Here is a 23,824-nt window from a genome sequence, read left to right on the forward strand (position 1 = left end):
CTTCCTTAATTCACTTCAGGCAAGTAGAGGTTCCTTAAACAATGTCGTGGCAGAATTCTTCCACCTATCTCATCGGTCTAAGTTAGTGGCCGGTCTTTATTTCCACCCTTTCTCATCTTATTCATCCAGTAGATACCCCAAATGTAATACAATCATGCTCAGCTAAAACCTGCACAGTGACTACTAATGGGATTTACGATGTTCTGTTTATAACTATTACATTCCTTTCACAGCCTCAGCACAGCACAACAGTCTCACTCCTACTCTGTATGATTCAAATGAAAACAGATCAACACTCTCCAATAAATGAGAAATGGTATTTCAAAAAATGCAGTTGCCTACGGTGCTGCAGCTTTGCAGTATCAGAGTTGTATCTCTACTGTCTTTCCTCATTTGGAAGCAACATTTATGTCAGAATTTCAGTTTCCAACACATTTATTAATAAAACATAAAATTTTCTTTTCGCAAAGAGGTCATTTAAGAAAGAGCACAAAATTAGACAGAAAAGAATGACAAAGGAAACTGATTGGTTAGAATCAAAGGAACTATTATGATATTCATCCCAAGTGATTTAAGGAAACCACAGAAAACTAACATCTGGTTGATTGAATGAAGATTTGAATTCTAAATGTGAGCCATTTCGATAGTCCATCATATCAATTGTTATTTTTGAGAAGAAACAGATAACAATTAGAAAATTAACTATGTACATTCAGCATACATAATCCCAAAGTTACCTTGCCTGAATCATTTGAGCCTGTTGTCCTAAAAAAACAAATTTGGTACTCTACTTTTTATAATTGAATAAAATAAACAAAGGCCGGCCAAGGTGGCCAAGCGGTTCTAGGCGCTACAGTCTGGAACCGCGCGACCGCTACGGTCGCAGGTTCGAGTCCTGCCTCTGGCATAGATGTGTGTGATGTCCTTAGGTAGTTAGGTTTAAGTAGTTCTAAGTTCTAGGGGACTGATGACCTTAGAAGTTAAGTCCCATACTGCTCAGAGCCATTTTAAAATAAACATAAACATAAACAATAATCAAAGAGTATGACAGTTTCCACCCTGCTCAAAAACTAATTAATACGTATATCTCCGTGTTTTTAAGCCTTTTAAAATCATTAATTTGTTCACAAAATTTTAATTTTATACAGTTTATTCGAGACATGACAATACTTTCTTACCTGTTGTTGATATCATCATCTTCATTTGAGTGACAGAAGCAACTTACGTAAAACACAGAACAGACATATTAAAATAGCAATATGTGAACAGAGATGCAGATAGAATAATGGATGACTAGGAGGATGAACTATATGTTCACTGATGGTGAGGAGAACACACCGGTGTGGTCAGTAATACATTCTACAAAGGTAGCAGATAACCAGACAGGCTATCCATTGAGGATACAATACCGAAAATTTTTGTTACAATGATAACTGCAAAGTGGACTACCATGCTGCAATCAGGACAATTAATGGATGAAAATAAGATTCATGTCAAACAACAGTACTGCACATACGAAATATTCTGGTTTTTTTGTTATTGTGTAATAGAGGTACAGTCAATATACAGTGCCCTGGAGAGGTTCAGGAAATTCAAATAAAACCAAAGCAAATAAATGTAACAACTTTATGTCAAAATGATACAAATGACAATTCAAAAATGATATTTGGGATTGCATTAAATTTGTACCAACAATTAAATACTTTAAACCAGACTTACAAGAAGTCAGCATCTTCATGTATGGAAGATTAGTTGATGCCATATAAGACTGAAATTTATTTACATTCCGTTAATGAAAAATAAAAGCAATGTTGCAGTAAAAAAGTTATTTCAGTCAATGATTACTATATTAAATCCTATTTAAACATAGCAGATTCTTTCAGATCTTGGCAATAAGGCATTAATAATGTTCAGTACACGATAAATAAAAATACTGAGCATTTCCAAACATTGTAAGCAGAATAAAAGAAATTACAAATGTTAAGTATGTCAAGTGATCACACTGTCATTATTTAACTAAATTTATTACTAAAAAACCACACACATGCACACAGAAACACACAAAATAACAACAACAAAAATATGAAGCTTAAATATGAATAATATACAAATAAATAATTGTTTAACATTAACAACACAATATACATATAAAGAGTCTATACTCAAAATATACGACAGTTACAACACAAAGGATTTTCTTATTCAGTAGTTTTATATCTCTCTATTTAGCAGTCAGTTAATGCCAATAACAAATAAAACTGCACTCTGAACAGATTTTACAGTTATAGCAGCAACCAATCTACCATACATTACCCTCTGGCACACTAAAAATAATTTCTCAAGCATTTTGCACATTAGGTTAATTTTTAGACAGCTACTGGTTTCGAGCAGTTCCAAAATTTGCGATGTTCGATCTGAATTAAACCATTCTATAAGAGTGGTAGCATTTTTCTTTTGCATTCTTTCTGATGAATCTCATGAACAAGTGCAAATTAGTAAGAATAATACTCTTCAAACTTACCATTCAAACAATGTACAGTATAGTCTCATAACAAAACAGTTTGATCACTGTATCTCTGCAGTAATGGGTTCTGTGGCAGAATGGACAATATTACTTTAGGTTACCAGATTTCTGAAGTGACTGTCCACTTCTTCAAATTTTTTAATACACTACCACTATGTTTAGAAACTATTAGTCTTTGCGTAACACATACTGAGAGAGTAAATACAAGTAAGTGAAAGTTTTTGAGCTGATTAATGTCTGTCACTCTTTTAGTGTCCTCAGTTCTTTTAGAACAGAAAATCTAAGTTATATACTTTGAAACTAGTTATGCAACACCAGACTGATTTTTGCTTATTTAGACTTCTTGTGTGCGCAATTACTGATTCAATGTTCAATGGAGCACTCTGATAAGCTACAGTATAAAATATTTTTTGTTATGTATGGTGGTGGGTAATAAACTACAAAAATGAATACTGTAGCTCTTCGGATTTCAAATTTGGCATTAAACTGGTGTGCATTTTCACATATCTAAAACATGTACAACCTCTCCAGTGCCATCCTGAAACACATGCACCACCAACTCTCCAACATCAGTTTTAGGAACATAAGAGATTCGGGCAAACTTTCTTCTTAGAGAAGATATAATTTCAGTGGCTTTTCAACTGTATTAACTTTACTTGCAAGAAATTCAACCAGTACTAGAATGAAAACCAACAACTGCATGCAACTGCATCCTCGCAGTGGCATTTTTCTCTGTGTTTACAGCCAGTATTTTCTGTTCAAAATGAATACGCATTTTACTAACCCACACATACATGAGCAACTAACAAAACAATGGACAGTCTCCCAGTTTATACTGCATCAAAATGGAAACTACAGCTGAGTTAAAAACCTTTCTCTATGACAACAAAGGAATGTTGGAAAAATACTGCACTCTTACCAAACGACATAACAGAGATTTCAAAAGCTCGGTTTACAAATTATATGGAGTAGCAGAGAAATTAAACTGCCAGGAACCAAAATGAACCTAAAGGTTTTTAAGTAAATTTTGTTCTCTAGTTTACTCTTTGCAGCTCATTTTTCATCAAAGCTGTATCAATAAAAGACAAGATGCAGTAATTTTTAAAATTATTGATTACAAACCACCAACATTTTTTTGGGTTCATGGAACATTTTTGTAATAATGATTTAACAGCCCATCATGTATTAATTGGATAAATTTGGTTAAAAAAGCCACTTTGCCACAGAACTAACAAATACCAGGGACATGTTCAAAAGAAATTATTTGCTTATACTTTTTGGTGAGCAGTGATAAGAGTCTGTCAAACACACTGAAACATTCCACGCTATTATGCTATGGCTTTGTGGATCCACCTTCATTCCTATCAGCAGAGAATACATTCAAGGAAGGTGTTGTGTCTTTGATGTTTGATCTCTTTTCAAGATCTGTAGATGTAAGAAAAACCTTCCGATTTTCAAGAGTGTCTTAGGTAACACAAAATAATAGCTCAGGGCATTTTAACTACCATAACAATTCTAGGTGTAATAGTTTGGATTTTACAAGTAGGAGGTAGTGTCATACATTTAAGTACTACTCCAATTGGCACACTATCTGGCAAATACATTGATTAGTGAAGATCTGTGAGGGAGTTTTACATTTTACAAGACTCAGTGGCAGCAGTTACTCTGTAATGATGTAATTGCCTCCATAAGTAAAAAAGTTTACAAAAGGAGTAGGAGTAGAATATTCTCATCTACTTCAATCTGAGTTACTTTTTACTCTTCACATTTTGGAAATATTTTTAATACTGTTCTTGTTTAAAGTGAATCCAATATACAACCTAATCAAACAGTGGAAAGTCCAGGATTGGATAGCAGCTATATGAGATGGATAGACTGCTACTCACTACATAGAAGAGGCACTGATTCACAGAGAGGCACAACAAAAAAACACTGCTAAACATGGAAGCTTTTGGACAATAAAATGGTCCTTCTTCCAAAACAGAAAACACATATTCACACAGGGCCACCACTCTGGGTGGCCATATATGTGTGGTGTGTGTGTGTGTGTGTGTGTTTTTCTATATCAGGAGGAAGACTTCTTTTAACTGAAAGCTTAACTGTTTAGCAGTCTTTCTGTTGTGCTTGTCTGTAACTCACTGCCTCTTCTACTAGGTGATTAGCAACCTATCCTTTCCACAACACAGGACTTAACACACATTTCATGAAGGGATATATGGTGGATCTTACCGAAATAAAAGTGACTAAATAATGTTTGTCAATGACTATTCCTCACTCACATTGGCATGAAGCTACTCACTGAAGAACACAGCTTAATCAATAAGAAGAAAAATCTAGTGGAATCATAAAGATGTACATAATTAGTTTTTCACATAAAACATAGCTGAAATAAGAATAGCACATATAACATGAGAAGGGATTAAAAACTTGATGTTTACAGGGAAATGCAACAATACAAAACTCTTGTTGTTAAAAAGACTTTATAAATAACATTTATGAATTTGTCTCAGAATAATTCAACTGAGACAAAAGAAGTGGCAAACAACATGTATTTATGCATACATCTGTCCCTCCTCCCCCTCCCCAAACACACAATTACATAACCATTGACATGATTGTCCCACTACTAGTTTATAGTGTTCACTACGTACCAGTACATATCTAAGGCTTAATTTCTTCCCTTCTACCTGCTACCCCTGTGTTTTTACCTGTTTCTGTAACTATTCCTCATTTCCTTCTACTCACTTATTCCTCTCACTTCCCTCCTGGGTATTAATAATTGCTTTTGTTTTATAAATTACACTGTGTAATGTGTCAGTCTTATTATTCTGATTGCCTGAATCACTCATTTTTTGGTGCACACCTTAAATAATATATCCAAAATATCTTCAACATGTACCTCATTTCATTTCCTGTATCAGCAAATGGATATAAGTTTAACAAAGAATATTCTCCAAGTAGTGAGGAGGATATCAATATTTGAAAAGCTGCTGGACAATACAAAGCTTTCAGAACCTAGGCATGTTTTTCTTAGGGGAAAGTTTAGGCAGAGAGGAGAGATTGGAGTTATAACAGATATGTAACTTATGAATGAAGCCAAAATGGAGGAAGGACTCCAATAACCAGACTAGTGAAGTCATGTCTAGCACTTTATTTCTGACTTTTTAATATTTCTTTCCAGGAGAGGGCAGGTACTACATGAATGGCTGACTTTATGATACACCCTTTTGTATCTTTTAGTTTTTATCATATTATTTCAGCCTCATTGAATTTCAGTAAATACAACCATGTTGTCTTCATACATACAAAAACTCCTTTAATTTATGTTTATAAGTTGGTCCATGATGCCACATCTAATGTTACTTAGAGCTCCAAACATCAGAACCTTTTTGATGATTTATTCACCAGTTTAGGTTAGGTAATTTTCTCACACCTAACATTCACATATTTGTGCCAGAAATTTATCTAATTCTCTAGTTGTATTAATAAGACTGGAGGATGAATTTTTAATGTTACAATTATATAACGTTCTATGTTTTCCATCTACTCTCAAGGTAATTGGAAATGCACTCTCATGGTGGTTGGAAATGGTATCCATCCTGCATTCTTATTCAATAGAGTGCAGCTGTACACCAAAGAGTGGAATGTGCTTTTTGCATTGACACACAGTTTTTTTTCTTTATGCCATGGCTATGCTCAACATGGATTTTGTCACGTATGCAAAATAATGAAATGGTAAATACAATGTCCATTACAAAATTCCATTTGAGGCTCTTAAGACAATTGTTCGACAGGTTTCATCACAATATACCAGTTGGAATTTTTTCGTTCTTGGTGACACTACATAAATTTGATTATTACACATACTGTATGTAGTGATATTGAGTCACAAACATAAAAAAGATTCAGAGAAAAAGTGCAGCAAATATGTAATGAACTTTTAGGAACAGAGTATTAAGTAAATTTATTGTACTCTGGAGGTAAACATACAGGAGTGGGAAACATGAATTCAGGAAAATGCTCCCGCTACATGACTAGGGCTTAAACATACAGCAGGCTGCCAGTAACTGGGCAGTGAAAGGTTTCGAAAACAGCTGTTGTTTCGTAGAGGAGATTTCATAACTGAAAAAAATTTGATTTACACTCCACTGAATTAACTTAGGATTATTGCTTCTGGCAAAGATACTAAGCTTTCAGTAACAAATGATTTTATGAGTTAAAATAATATGCAAAAAACAATCTAAATAATTTGGTCTTATCCATTCTGACATCAAATCTGTCCATGTGGTATTGAAACTGTCAGTGGTTGAAGTTTCAATACAAATCATCTGCTTACATTAATAAATCCGTAAAAAGCAGCAGTTCTTGATATTTGAATTTGAATTTCTACACCATGATTCTACATGAAAATATCAAGAAAGCTTCAATTAATATTATAAAAATATAGTCCTAAAATGTTGTTACAAGATGGGTTCTATTTACTAAAAGTACATGAAAAGGAGAAAGGCAAAAGTAAAAAATGATCTAAGTACTTCATCAAAAAATTCAGCAATGCATACAAATGAATGGGTGCCATCAATATAAAATCATGTTTACTCTAAGCCAACATAATCACAAGAATAAAATTATATTTGAGATACTGATGTGTCCAAGAAAAGTGAAACAGCTTCATGCATGACAAAAGGTAAAAGATGTTCATCTTGACTGACACAATTCATATCCTTAAGTGATACTGCAAATGTGTGAGGGGTTTTCTTTTTTGGAGATGTGGTGGCAGTCCACTGTTTGATATGTTAGTACGTCATTCTCTTTTTTAAGCACTAATAAGGCATACTTTTGTCTATATTATGACAACCATTGTGTGAAATACATACGAGCATCAAAGATTCTCTCTACAATGGTCAGCATATTTAGTCTGTTCATTTAACAATAAAAATACTACAACAGATTTAATACTGGAACTGTAATTATGATATTTATTGCTGTGGAGTGCCTCATAAGTCAATGTTATGCTCTGTGAGGTCTTGACAAATAGTGCAATATATCAATCTGAAAAATATTTACTCTTTCAAACAGACACTACAGATGGTTATGCTTTCTTTTTAATTCCATCTTGATATCACCACTGTAGCCAAATTTACGAAAAGACAAGCTATGTTTCATTGAAAACAAAATGTTTTCATACAAGTTCTGAAAGACACCACCAACTACTCTTTGGTGACACATGCCAAATGGATGTGTAGTTCACATTCACAGCTATTTTACTGGATAGCCTGGTAACCAAAATTTAATTTATTGTTATAAATGGTCACAAAATTGAATGCTATGAGTGAAATGAAAGTCAGAGAAACTTACTGATTTGTTTTGTTCATTAAAAATGAACTAGCCAGAAGCTGGTACTAAGAATAACTCTAACATCATTTAAATTTTACTGGTGATTGCATTTTTAAGCAGTCCTAAATCTTACTGAAAAACATTTACTGTTGAATAATGGGAGAGATTCAGACATAAAAATCATACAAGCAGCATTAAAAAAAAATTAGATAAAGAAGACAATAAAAGGAAAATAAGCAGGTTATAGCTTATACATGTAAGTATTATGACATGAACTATTAAAATGGAAGTGTTAGAACACCAAGCAACATTAAAATTCTTTCAAAGGCAGATATACTAAAAAATGAAAATACAGTGATCACAGTAACTGAAGTGTGTTACAGGGAGAATTTTAACTAATACAGTGAGAATAACGCAATGGCCAGTCACACAACTGTGTAGATTATTCTCATGGAAGATAAAAAATTATATCATAAATTCTATTCAGACAGTGGGTACTCAATCTAGAATAAACTTTATCACAGATATTACTTTCTCAACTACTAACCACTGCTTTCAATCCTGAGCATATTGTTGAAACTGTAATTTTTTTACGTTTCTATTCATTAAATGAGTCATGTCATTTCAACTTCTAAATTTATTATAAATTTCAACATATCTCACAGGCAATGAAAGAAAGAAAAATGCTTCCACCTCACATGAAGATTTATACGGGCACAGAAGTACAATGATAACCTTTATATTACTGATACAAAATGCCCTGATATTTTAAAAAAATTATGACTTAAAACTCAGAATATCCCAGACATTAGTGCAGCACCTAGTGTGTACTGTGATCCTGCAACAAAGCCCCTCTGTCAAAACTTAAAGGGTGTGAGTTAGATTTTTACTACAGAAACGAATTGTGCCCTTTTTTTCTGTAAGCGCTGTCCCAAATCTGATACATAAATCATGTGAAGTTCTAAATAAAATAAATTACTAATGCACAATGAACAACTAGTCCACAAACATGATACATTCATAGTTCAACACATCTTGGAAAATAAGACATTTACTTATAGCGCACATAAAAATGAGACAATGATTTAATATTTAACAGCTTCATGGCATGAACTCTGCTTAAATTTGTTGTGGAAAAAAAAAAACTGGAGAGAGAGAGAGAGAGAGAGAGAGAGAGAGAGAGAGAGAGAGAGAGAGAGAGATGTGAGCTCATGGGAAAGATAAAAAAAAAAGATGCTATCTATCTATAGGCACTTATCACCCAACACACCATGATCAATGGTACTGAATTTTTAAACAGTTTCAGACAATGCAATTGAGTAGCAAAGAAGTAAGTTAGCACTCTGATGAATTTCCACTTATCCCTTAAACTTTACATAAGATTGTGAAAAAACAATATCTAGGCATTTCATTATTGTAGCACACTTTACAGCGCAGGACAATCTACTTGTGTAAAAGTTCAGCACCAATACAATAAGTAATCAATTATTTTTGCTGCAGTATATATTCCCCTTCAGTCAGTTTTTAGCTGTACAATAATTTTAAGGAACCTTGCAGCACATTTCCTGTACACAAATGAAAATATCTAATGTAATATAAATATTTGGATTATTTAAATCAATGAGAATTGTTTCAGAAGGATTACACAATGATAATAAATATATTTAAATATAAAATTTGAAGTTGCAGAATATGACTGAATTACAAAACATACTGCTTAAAAATTTGTACAGTTAGGCATTGGATTATTTCACCATTATTGTTAGCATTCCCTGATAAAATAAAACTATAATCATATTCTTAAAAAATGAACAGAAAACATATACACAGCTGTAATGAAATGCTATTTTACAAAAGGGCCCATACTCCACTCATTTTAGTGCACTCTTAACATCACTAATTCATTCCGAAGACACACGCACACACATACACGCACAATCCTCCTACCACAGCTATGTACCAAATGAGGTAGGGCCACCTAGTCCTTTACTACCGACAATGTTAATAAATATAATATACATTTTCCACATATGTAAAGTCAATTTTTGTAGTCTCACTAAAAATAATCACAAATTGTATTTGGAAGTCCCTCATATCTCAATACAGAATGCAAACACTTACATATATAAACAAAACCAAAAAGGAAACAAAATGTGCTTGGCAACTTTGTTCCAAATTTTTACAATGGAAATTTTCCATTAAAATTGTACTACATTATATACCAGTAAACTAAACTTGAAATAAAATTTGACTTTGCAGATTTCCGCATGACTCTTCAAGACTCGACCCACTTCAACATAAGTAACTTATGTACAAAATATTCTGATTTTAATGTAAGAACCAGAATTTGCAGCATCACAAAGAAAAGATAATGTAATAATAGAACAATTTAAAAATACTGAGAGATGCAACAAATTTAACTTACAATGATTATCATCCTCTATACAAAACTGTTCTTTACCTCCAGGGTGTAAATAACAACTGCATATAACGCAAAATGAAAGAAAATTAATGATTACATACCAGATTTTCAAATTTATGAACTTCTTTCACCTAAAAATTAGCAAAAGACCTAACACACATTGATGAAAAATAAAGGCCATGCTGTTGCACATATACATTATGTATTTATGCTTACTCAAAAAAGTCTTGGGAATGAGAAAAACAAACAAAATTAAATTAGTGATATTATGAAGGAAAAGTAAATGACTAAATGTAAAATAATATGTTTTACTTACGTTACACAAGTACTGACAAATGCGTTCTGTATTATACCATCTGTATGCCTATCCTTTTTGCCAAAATGTTAATGAAAATAACACACAGCTTAATAGCATCAGATATCATTGATGCGAGATTGTTTCCCAACAGTTTATGTACAGACCAATAAATTAAACTAGCTGTCATAGCTCGAAGACCCGTGGTCATGGCCAGGACTTGGTGGTGTACTTGGATTGCTGCTATTGTTGGAAGCTATTGAATGTCGTGGACTGCCACCACTTACAGTCTGGTCCTACAATATAAAAAGAAAATACAAATAAATTAAAGATGCTTATCAATGCCATTTAAAATGTCCACACACACACACACACACACACACACACACACACACACACACACACACACACACACACACACACACACACACACAACAATTGTAAAAGGAAACATCTATGCTGAAGAGTTCCCAGCCATGCCTTGTGATCACATTCATCAGTTTCAAGATATTTAGTGTGGGCATTATTACGAAAAATGATACTGCAAAATCAAAATTTTTGGTAATTTCAAGCCTTGCAGTGTGCCCCAGTCTATAGCAGGGGACCAGACAGGGTGGGTAGCAGAATGTGTGTGTGTGCTAGTATTCATAGAGCTTAGAAGTGAAGCAAAATGTTCACACTAGTTTCCCTAAAATTGTGATAAGATTTTTTTTATTTTTACAGTGAGGAAGATTTTCACATCTTTTCCTGGCAGCTCTACTGTTTTGTCTTTAACTTAAAATGGAGGAACTACATATGATAATTAATGATCATACAAAACAAAATGTACTCTCCTTCGTTAAGATGTTACAATGATGATGGTGTGACGGCAGTTGCTCAAAACTTTAACCTTTTATGATATTCCCCACCCCCTCTCTACCAACTGCTGTCAATTTTTTTGAGAACTGCAGCTAAACTCTGGCAACATAAATCAAAATGCATCTTAAACTCACTGAAACACTAAGCTCTTTCTCTGTTTACCATTAGCTGTCGCAAAGCAAACTTACAATATGAATGACTTACTTACAGATACCTCATAACAATGTTATCTCCATCAAAAAAGTCTTTAACTTATTAAAACACACTTGGATGTGCTATACAACAGCTGTCATACAAAACATGCATCAGAGTTAATAGTTCTACCAATAATACAAAAATCAATCATAGCAATATGCTCTTCCTTATTCAGTTGTTTCTGGTGTTTGATAAACTGAACTATCTTTTATTGGAGAGCAAATGCTCAAGCAAACACAGGGATTAACAGAAAAGAAAATAATACACACTCTGTATGATGAAATAAAAGAAATTATTCAGATAGTGAAGGGTGAAGAAAATTTAATAGTCATGGGTGACTGGAATTCGGTAGTGGGAAAAGGGAGAGAAGGAAACGTAGTAGGTGAATATGGATTGGGGCTAAGAAATGAAAGAGGAAGCCGCTTGGTAGAATTTTGCACAGAGCACATCTTAATCATAGCTAACACTTGGTTTAAGAATCATGAAAGAAGGTTGTATACATGGAAGAACCCTGGAGATACAAAAAGGTATCAGATAGATTATATAATGGTAAGACAGAGATTTAGGAACCAGGTTTTAAATTGTAAGACATTTCCAAGGGCAGATGTGGACTCTGACCACAATCTACTGGTAGATTAAAACTGAAGAAACTGCAAAAAGGTGGGAATTTAAGGAGATGGGACCTGGATAAACTGAAAGAACCAGAGGTTGTACAGAGTTTCAGGGAGACCACAAGGGAACAATTGACCGGAATGGGGGAAAGAAATACAGTAGAAGAAGAATGGGTAGCTTTGAGGAATGAAATAGTGAAGGCAGCAGAGGATCAAGTAGGTAAAAAGACAAGGGCTAGTAGAAATCCTTGGGTAACAGAAGAAATATTGGATTTAATTGATGAAAGGAGAAAATATAAAAATGCAGTAAATGAAGCAGGCAAAAAGGAATACAAACGTCTCAAAAATGAGATCGACAGGAAGTGCAAAATGGCTAAGCAGGGATGGCTAGAGGACAAATGTAAGGATGTAGAGGCTTATCTCACTAGGGGGTAAGATAGATACTGCCTACAGGAAAATTAAAGAGATCTTTGGAGATAAGAGAACCACTTGTATGAACATCAAGAGCTCAGATGGAAACCCAGTTCTAAGCAAAGAAGGGAAAGCAGAAAGGTGGAAGGAGTATATAGAGGGTCTATACAAGGGCGATGTACTTAAGGACAATATTATGGAAATGGAAGAGGCTGTAGATGAAGATGAAATGGGAGATACAATACTGCGTGAAGAGTTTGACAGAGCACTGAAAGACCTGAGTCGAAACAAGGCCCCGGGAGTAGACAACATTCCATTGGAACTACTGCAGGCCTTGGGAGAGCCAGTCCTGACAAAACTCTACCATCTGCTGAGCAAGATGTATGAAACAGGCAAAATACCCTCAGACTTCAAGAAGAATATAATAATTCCAATCCCAAAGAAAGCAGGTGTTGACAGATGTGAAAATTACTGAACTATCAGTTTAATAAGCCACAGCTGCAAAATACTAACACAAATTCTTTACAGACAAATGGCAAAACTAGTAGAAGCCGACCTCGGGGAAGATCAGTTTGGATTCCGTAGAAATACTGGAACACGTGAGGCAATACTGACCTTACGCCTTATCTTAGAAGAAAGATTAAGGAAAGGCAAACCTATGTTTCTAGCATTTGTAGACTTAGAGAAAGCTTTTGACAATGTTGACTGGAATACTCTCTTTCAAATTCTAAAGGTGGCAGGGGTAAAATACAGGGAGCGAAAGGCAATTTACAATTTGTACAGAAACCATATGGCAGTTGTAAGAGTCGAGGGACATGAAAGGGAAGCAGTTGTTGGGAAGGGAGTAAGACAGGGTTGTAGCCTCTCCCCGATGTTATTCAATCTGTATATTGAGCAAGCAGTGAAGGAAACTAAAGAAAAACTCGGAGTAGGTATTAAAACCCATGGAGAAGAAATAAAAACTTTGAGGTTCGCCAATGACATTGTAATTCTGTCAGAGACAGCAAAGGACTTGGAAGAGCAGTTGAATGGAATGGATAGCATCTTAAAAGGAGGATATAAGATGAATATCACCAAAAGCAAAACGAGGATAATGGAATGTAGTCGAATTAAGTCGGGTGATGCTGAGGGAATTAGATGAGGAAATGAGACACTTAAAGTAGTAAAGGAGTTTTGCTATTTGGGGAGCAAAATAACTGATGATGGTCGACGTAGAGAGGATATAAAATGTAAACTGGCAATGGCAAGGAAAGCATTTCTGAAGAAGAGAAATTTGTTAACATTGAGTATAGATTTAAGTGTCAGGAAGTCATTTCTGAAAGTATTTGTATGGAGTGTAGCCATGTATGGAAGTGAAACATGGACGATAAATAGTTTGGACAAGAAGAGAATAGAAGCTTTCGGAATGTGGTGCTACAGAAGAATGCTGAAGATTAGATGGGTAGATCACATAACTAATGAGGAAGTATTGAATAGGATTGGGGAGAAGAGAAGTTTGTGGCACAACTTGACTAGAAGAAGGGATCGGTTGGTAGGACATGTTCTGAGGCATCAAGGGATCACCAATTTAGTATTGGAGGGCAGAGTGGAGGGTAAAAATCATAGAGGGAGACCAAGAGATGAATACACTAAGCAGATTCAGAAGGATGTTGGTTGCAGTAGGTACTGGGAGATGAAGCAGCTTGCACAGGATAGAGTAGCATGGAGAGCTGCATCAAACCAGACTCAGGACTGAAGACCACAACAACAACAACACAATCTGTTATGCCTTAGATCTATAAACACTAACCTAACCTTTTGTGATCATGACAACACATAGTTGAAAAGATACAATAATTCCTGGTATTACCTATCTAGATCTTAGAGGTCTTCCATTTCTTTTTATTTAAGTACAAGAAGAAATATTGCTTTCCATAACTTCACATGCAAATCACAGAGCAGATAACTGTCTACCAAGTGATGGCAAGCGTGTGTGTGTGTGTGTGTGTGTGTGTGTGTGTGTGTGTGTGTGCAAACCACCATGAGGTACATGGAAGAGAATACATCCCATTGTACCAGTTATTAGGGTTTCTTCCTGTTCTGTTCATGTATGGAACATGAGAAGAATGACTGTTTGAATGCATCTGTGCTTGCAGTAATTATTCTAATCTTATCCTCATGGTCCCTATGTGTACGATACGTAGGGGGTTATAGTACATTCTTAGAGTAATCATTTAAACCTGGTTCTTGAAACTTTGTCAACAAACTTTCTACGGATAGTTTATGCCTGTCTCCAGGAGTCTGCCAGTTCAGTTCCTTCAGTATCTCTGTGACACCCTCCCAAACCTGTGACTATAGGTGTTGCCCCTCTCTGTACACATTCAATATCCCTTGTTAGTGCTATCTGGCACAAGTCCCACACACTTAAGCATATTCTAGGATGGGTCACACGAGTGATTTGTACGCAATCTCTTATGTAGACTGATTGAATGTTCACTGTATTCTACCAATAAACCGAAGTCTACCACCTGCTTTACCCACAATTGAACCTATGTGATCATTCAATTTCATAACCCTACAAAATGTTACACCCAGGTATTTGTAGGAGTTGTTAGATTCCAACAGTGACACATTGACAGTATAGTCATAGGATACTACATTTTTTCATTTTTTGAAGTGCAAAATTTTACAGTTCTGAACATTTTGAGCAAGTTGCCAATCTCTGCGCCAATTTGAAATCTTATCGCTGACTGAATATTTATGCAGCTTCTTTCGGACAGTATTTCATTATAGGTAACTGAATCATCCACAAAAAAAGGTTACTATTAATATTGTATAAGGTTACTATTAATATTGTGTACTAACAACATGGATGAAAGCAAAGGTCGAACCCATTTACTAGAAGGGTTGTAAAAGTGACCCACCAAACTACCACCCAATATCCTTGACATCAATTTGTTGTCGGATCTTAGAATATATTCTGAGCGCAAACATAATGAGGGTAACTCAAATGAAATTATCTCCTCCATGCCAATCAGCATTGATCAAAACATTGATCATGCGAAACACAACTCACACTTTTCTCAAATGACATAATGAAAGCTTTGGATTGAGGCAGTCAGGTACATGCAGCACTTTTTAATTTCTGAAAAGCATTTGACTCAGTGCTATATCTCCACTTATTGTCAAACGTATGAGCATATGGTGTAGCAAGCAAAATTTGTGGCTGGATTGTGGATTTATTGTAGGTAGGATGCAGCAGGTTATCTTGGATGGAGCGTCATCAAGTGATGTCGAAGAAACTTCGATTGTGCCCAAGGGAAGTGTGTTAGGCTGCACAAGATGATAAAATAATTTAATTAATTTCTGAAGCTGGACAGTATCTCAGGCATTGCATGTAAAAGTATATTGCTGCTATGCTGCAGCAAGAGTAGGGGTGACAGGTGTGGGGGAATGCTACGCTGTTGTATTGATTGCCGCATTATCTGGGTACTTACTAAGAAACTTTTATTCTAAAAGAATCATATAAAATATGACTATGTTACATTTATACATTATTACTATGTTGTAATAAGGCACAGAAATAATACAAGTAAAATGTTATGTTCATGTTATTCTTATACCTGGTCACACTGGTGTAATTTGACAGAGCGTGTGGTGGAGAGGAGGGGAGATGTGTATGCACACGCATTTCTAACACCAGATTTCAAAGGTTCAGCTAGAATGCACAATCCTCAACTTCTTTTTTTCTGTATCAATCAACTGCTTAATGTCTGTACTAGATTGAAGGTGGATATCTTTACTCATTTCACTGTTTGTATGTCATCCAGGACTTTCCACAACAACGTAAGCATTATGTTTAAAATATTCACCCAAGTGACACATATAAGTGCATGTAATGGTGTAATACGTACAAAACATTTAAAATAAAATGTGTTTTATATATAAAATATGTATTTACGTTTTTCATGAGTAATGAAAGGTGGAGGAGGGAAAAAAATCAGTGGTGCGATATAATTTTTCGGTATCTATGATTTAGAAAAAACTGTCTTTGTCAAAAATAATGTATGTTAATATCTGTTTACGTCATAAAAAATTATATCACTAGATATAATTGTGTAAAAGAGATGTACTTGTAGGATTCTTACCCATCTTGCTTGTATTTATATAACACATACTGTATGTCATTTATTTCTGTTATCAAAAGAGAGAAAAAAGTGAACCACATCAGGTACAGGAATTGAAGTAACCAAGCCACAGGAAACAAATGAACAAAGTATGTACTGAACAGTGTTGCTTGGTAGTTTAGAGGTGAGTGGCTACACAACTACAGCAGGTGACTGAAGCAGCAGGTGACACAAGGTGGAAAGTTGGTCACAGAGTGTCTGTGCTTACCCATCACATTACCTACTGCCCACAATAGAACACAAGGTATAAGGCAACTACCACAGTGTGGAAGGTACTGTATTATCCCAAGAGATGACAACCGTGTGGACAGTGGTCAGTTGATAGGAGCCACTACTACTTTCCCTGTTCTGAGTCTAGAATTTATATGTCTAGAAGTGTATGTCTTACATTGCTGAAGACAAATCTGACACTAAATTATTGAGAAAAGTCTTAAATTTCAGACACACGATTCGAAGACTACAAGGACAGGAAGACTGTATTTTCAATATGATACAATAATTTGTTGTGAATTATTTCCACGATTCAGACTGCATTCAAGTATGGAAATGTTGTAAGTATTTCCTTTCAGCTGTCTGTTTTCTGCACATGTCACATTCAATGAAGCACGAACAATGGTAAGTTTTGAGTAATGCCTATAATCATCTGATGTTAGCATGTTAGATCTCACTTCTTTTGCACAATACCGCATAATAATAATAATAAAAAAAAAAGAATGCATCTAATGAACAGACTATTCAATTGGAATATCAATGGAGTACTGTAATCCACTGCATTATTAAACTAGCAACTAAGGACAGGATAGATCAGAACAAACAAAACTTACTATTGGTATAAAACAAACACTTTGCTTTATTTTTGCTACCACAAAGACAAACCAAAATTACAATGAATACTATACAAAAATGAAGCTGCGGTGGCAACATATTAATATACTAACCCATCACCACTTTTGACAGTGCATTATTATTATTATTATTATTATTAGTTTTTTTTTTTTTTTGAGCATCACAGCCTTTGCCTTCTGGACTCTGTGCATCATCCCCTTTCTATATTTCCTCACTCCTTTCCCCAAACACTCCTTCACATCACTGTGTGCTGTGTATAACTCCCCCTGTCTGCAACCAGAATGAGCTAATCGGTGCCAAATTCCTATCCTATCCACCTGTTACCTCTCGTTCACAGGCGTCAGCCACCCTTCTCCAAACTTCCCTCCTAGCCCTCCACAGACTTTCTTCTCTCACCCAGTCCACTCAACACAAACCCTCAATTGTAATTAGACTCTGATAATGTACACTGAAACATCAGAAAAAATGAAGTCATAAAATCAGTTGATAAAGCTTTGTATTTAGGATGGCTGAAGACTTTAGCCAGATGAGCTAAAATAGAAGTGAAGGGAAGAGTAAAAATAGTAAGATGGCAGACAGTACAGTGTATCGTATTGAGAACGCTCTTGTGATGATCGGAAAAGTGGCAGAAGAAGGAGGATATATGAAGAAGGAAATGAAGAACGACTTACTAGAGGCGGTGAGTGAAATAAGAAAATGTTTAGAATCTTTGAAAAATGAAGCAAAAGCAAATAAGATGGAGAATAGGAATCCTACAAGAGAGGTTAGGAACATCCACTAAGAGACGAGCGCGGGAGAAGACAGCTGCACTGGTGGACAACTAGCGACATCTGTTGGAGAAACTAAGGAAACAGCACATAGCGGACAGTGGCCTGCTGGGCACGTAGCGACATCTATTGGCGAAACACAGGAAACAGCACATAGCGGACAGTGGACTGCTGGTCACCTAGCGACATCTATTGGCGCAACGCAGGAAACAGCACATAGTAGACAGAGACAGACGGAAGAGACACCTACAGGATCTGACAAGAACTTCAACAGAGACATCGGTGTGGGTAGCTTTCTGGAAAAAGCAAAAAAACACAGAAATGGGAGAACTGAGGCATAAAGTGGAGGAGATAACTGATTTCCTAAAAAACCAACTAGGGATATTAATACAAGAGCAAAGAAAGAAAACTCTAGAAAAGGAAAGCCACCTAGACGCAGAGAAAACCAAAACTGATGGAAACAATATACAAACTAAATACAACAACAAAGTTAAACCAGAGGGAACAACAATATACAGAAATCCTCTGCTCCAGCAACAAAATCAGCTACAAGTCCAAATCAATGCACATGAGCAACATAATAAAACCCGAAATCAGGTTAATGAACTAGAGGAACCGACTTCGAGTACTGTGGCAGGGAGGAGCTGGTACAGAAGAAACCAGAGTAATTATAAAACCATAACGGGTACCAAAAAAGACGAAGAAATGCAAGCAGCAGAAACAACAGCGTGGTTATACATCGGTAACTTAAAGAGAACCAGCACAACTGCTACAGTAGTGAAATACCTTAACAAGAACGGAATACTGGGACAACTAGAATGTGAAGAACTGCGCACACTGGGCGGCAAAAAAGCTTTCAAAGTAGGCATTCCGTTTGAAAAGCTACAAATCACACAAGAACCAGAATTCTGGCCAGAAAACATAAAAGTACGTCGATTTCATTTCCCAAGACAATCAATGGAAGAGGGAGCAGAGCTCAACTAAACTAAGAAGAAAACCAGAAGAGCAAGAACTAAAAGCAGTCTTGTGGAATACAGAGGGAGTAAAAAGTGCTCTTAACCTAACACCAACAGACATTCTGCAAAACTCGGATCTTGCAATTCCAACACAAACCTTCCTGATAGACAGCTGGTAACATAAAGATTTCTATAATTATCACCTAATGGCAAAGAAGGGAGAAAGAGGACGACCCATGGGAGGAATATCTATCCTACTGAAACCCTGTATGACGCCCACCAAAAAAATCATAAAACAAGAAAATAGTATGCTAATAGAAGCGGCAAACATAAATATAATTGCAGCCTATTTTAAACCGCACACAAATGCTGTAAAAATAATTGACAAAATAGTCACACTCATCAAACAATGCGACAGCAAACCCACCATTATTGCAGGCGATCTCAACTGCAGAACAGACACAGAAAACTATAAAACAAAACTAGTCGTTGAAACCCTAGAAGAAGATGGTTTCACCCTACTTAACGATAGACAGATACCTACATACATATGCCCCAATGGGAAGAGCACCATTGATATCGCATTAACAAGAGGAGACATAGAAGGAAGTATTCAATCAATATGGCATGACTCCATTGCTCCTATACGAAAGCACATTCCAATGAAGATAAAAATAAATATCATCATGTCACCGCCAGCAAGAAAGACCCACCAAATCACACAAAGAAAAATTGATATAGAAAAATTAACAAACCAGCAAGAACAATGAACACAAATAAAAACTTTCATAGAGGAAGGAGACCTTGAAAAAGCAACAGACCACATAGAAGACCTCCTAAAAAATTCAGTGATACAAACAATCCCCAAAACAAGGACGGACAAAAGGTGGTTTGATGCTGAATGCTACAGCAAAAGGAACACTGTTCTAAGAACCCTCCACAAACTAAGAAACCAGCATGACGAGGAAACATACAAACTGTACGCAGAAGAGAGGAGAATCTACAAAAAACTAATAGGAGAGAAGAAAAAAGAATACATAGAAAGAGAGACAAAAAGAGAAGCGGATGAAGCAGAGAAAGACCCATACATAGCAGCAAGACCAAGAAAAATGGCTCATACACCAAATATAGACCTGAAGGAATGGGAAGACCACTCCAGTAAGATACTGAACAAACGAGGACTCAAAACACTCCCAAAGAAAGAGAAAAAACATCAAACTAAGGAAAAAGACAATACATGGGAACCCCTAAATGAAGATGACGTGAAAGAAGTAATAAAAGCACCGAAGAACAAGAAAGCAGCAGGACCTGATAACATATATAATGAACATATAAAAGATGCGAAAGAGGTCCTCCAACACATATGGACCAAACTGTTTAACAAATGCCTGGAGCTTGGAAGAATTCCGACACAATGGAGACACTCGACAATAAAAGTTCTCTACAAAGGTAAAGGAGACCCAATGGACCCAAACAAGTACAGAGGCACAGCCCTGGAAAATACTAAATTCAAGATGTTTTCAAAGATAATAACACAAAAATTCCAAGCCTCTGTGGACAGTCATCTCCCAGAACGACAAATGGGTTTCAGATCTGGAAGATCAACACTTACGGCAGTCAGTCTTCTTCTAAACAACATCGATGATGCGCTACAAAAGAAACAAATGTTCTACACAGTGTTCATAGACTTTACCAAAGCCTTTGACCTATTGGAAAGAGAGCTCATAGTCCGAAAACTGGAAAACACAATGAGAGAAGATAGTGTATGGGCAAGAATAATCAAGTCAATCCTCGAATACAACTTAATTACAATATCAGACAACCTCTCTTTTTCGAACCCCATTCTGCAATCGAATGGAGTCTTACAGGGTGACCCAATGAGCCCTTTGCTGTACATTCTTGCTACTGAAGAAGTACTCCGAATTGGAGAAAATGAAGAAGATGTGTATGTATATGCATACGCTGACGACGTAGCCGTAGGTTCAACAGATATACAGAAGCTGCAGAGAATCAGTGAGAAAATAGACAGATGGTGCAGTGAACACAAACTACACATAAACATAACAAAGACAGAAATGGTAATTTTTAGAAAAGGAGGCAAAACACCCAAGAATGCGGAAATCAGTATCAGAGGACAAAAAATAAAAATCTCATCAGACTTTAAATACCTAGGAGTGACATTGCAACCAACAGCCAAATGCTTCACAAAACATACAACAGAACATGCAGCCCAAGCAATAATAGCAATACAGGACATAAAAAACATCCGCCTACTCAGTCTAGAAACAGGCATGAAATTATTCAACACAAAAATCTTGCCAATCCTGGCCTATGGGATGGAGGTTATATGGGGCCACCTGACAGAAAAAGATCTAGAAACACTAGAAAAGGTAAAATCGACCTATCTAAAAAGAGCACTAGGTCTTTCAAAGACAACAAGATCTAGACTAGTGTACCTGCTAGCGAGAGAGACATTCCTAATTGAAGACATCAGACTTCGATATATGATGCTACACACCAGGGCTTCCAGAAAGCAACTGAAGATTGTGGAGGACAAATGAGAAAAAATATGGCTGGAGTTTTATGGCACCGAAGTAATGACGAACCGCTCATGGACAGCACCAAACTTTGAACAGTGACATGTCGTAACTAGACTTTCTATTCACGGCTTTCATCATCTAATCTGCAAAAACAAAACTTATCACGACCCAACCGCAACATGTGTATGTGAACTGTGTAACGAAGCCTGTGAACGATATCACATAGAACTGTGCAGTAAAAGAGTGAAATTGATAAATGAATATGCAAAAATGTAAAATGTAAATATAAAATGTTAAGCAAAGTAGCGGTATATGGCTATTTGGCTGCAATTTTATTAAAAAAAAAAAAATAGTCTCGAGAGCTTTTAGATTTTCAGTTTTGAAAATGAAGCTTGTCACTTACCAAGAATGGAAAATTTACCATCACTGTGTACTACTAGCTTTTACTTACAACATTAAGAGAAATTAACATTTACATAATGTGGACAGATAACCATTTAAATATTGTTGCAGTAGTAGCAGAAACAAACAGAAATAAAAAAAATTGTATGCTAGAAAAAGTAAACTTAGTTTAATATTCAGAACACGAAGAAATAAATTAAATAAAACACACACACACACACACACACACACACACACACACACACACACACACACGCACACACACAAAACATACACAAGTTGTCATAATAATTCGCATAAAAGGTATTAGATATGTAATGACTACTGGTGTAGCTCAAAAGTGGCTGAGATTAAATAAACAAATAAATATAAGAATTTTTAATGTGTTGCAGCCCTGTCAGCAACTGTGATTAATTAATATGTCAAAAATCTGCCTCAATTGCGAAATTTTACTGGTCTTTACCAGGTTTCAGCTAGAGTAATCTAGCCTTGTTCAGAGGCATAAAATAAACTAATACATGCCAGAATAAGGCACTGTCAAACATAAAAAGCTAAAGTACTGTGGCACCATGTCAAGCTACATTATTTAGCTGAGGAACAGCCCGGGCTCCACTTAGAGGAAAGCAGTTGGTTAGCTGCGGACGCTATGTTGGAACTGACTAAGTAGATAGAATCCCGATGCCTTGTTCTCTCACAAATTTACGGTTTAACATTATAGGTAATTTCCCAGTACATAAAATAAAGACAGCCAATGGCAGGCACCTTTGACTTTCTGTGTGCACATGCGCATGATCGGCTGTCTTGCTCGGTACATATCTGCATGCCACAGTCAGTTCCAATGTAGCTTAACATGGTACCACGGTGCTTTAGCTTGTTATGTTTGACCGTGCCTTATTCTGGCATGTATTAGTTTATGTTATGATTTTGAAGGAGGCTAGATTACTCTAGCTGAAACCGGTAACATTCTGCAACTGAGGCTCATTTTTACCACTTACCAAACGAAAGCACTGGCATGTTGGTAGACACACAAACAAACACAAACATAGACACAAAATTCAAGCTTTCGCAACCAACAGTTGCTTCATCAGGAAAGAGGGAAGGAGAGGGAAAGACGAAAGGATGTGGGTTTTAAGGGAGAGGGTAAGGAGTCATTCCAATCCCGGGAGCGGAAAGACTTACCTTAGGGGGAAAAAAGGACAGGTATACACTCGCGCACACACACACATATCCATCCGCACATACACAGACACAAGCAGACATTTGTAAAGGCAGAGAGTTTGGGCCTTGGTTGAATCTGGGAGTAGGGCTGAAGGTGAGGCCTTTGGATAGGACAGAGGTTTCGGATTGGGAGAGAGGTTTGGAGGAAAGGTTAACTACTGAATTAGGGTGTTGTGGTTCCAGATTGTGTTGATTAGAATTTTGAGGTTTTGGGGGGAGTGGAGCTGGAAGTAGGAGATTGAGTAGATGGGAGAGACTGGGTCTGTGTGCAATGAGAGG

At 36.0% G+C, this 23,824-nt stretch overlaps 1 protein-coding gene across 1 annotated transcript in view; it reads right to left on the reverse strand.

Annotated features, from left to right (window-relative positions):
* Nucleotides 1-1,653: 1,653 nt before the first annotated feature.
* Nucleotides 1,654-23,824, reverse strand: part of LOC126481445 (serine/threonine-protein kinase Genghis Khan) — a 382,862-nt gene continuing 360,691 nt past the window's right edge. The window contains exon 33 of the mRNA XM_050105210.1: nt 1,654-10,871. Coding sequence (XP_049961167.1) covers nt 10,755-10,871 — 117 coding nt within the window. The 3' untranslated portion in view covers nt 1,654-10,754. The remainder of the gene's footprint in view (nt 10,872-23,824) is intronic.

Source organism: Schistocerca serialis, chromosome 5 (genome assembly GCF_023864345.2).
Source record: "Schistocerca serialis cubense isolate TAMUIC-IGC-003099 chromosome 5, iqSchSeri2.2, whole genome shotgun sequence".
In the NCBI taxonomy this organism is placed as follows: domain Eukaryota; kingdom Metazoa; phylum Arthropoda; class Insecta; order Orthoptera; family Acrididae; genus Schistocerca; species Schistocerca serialis.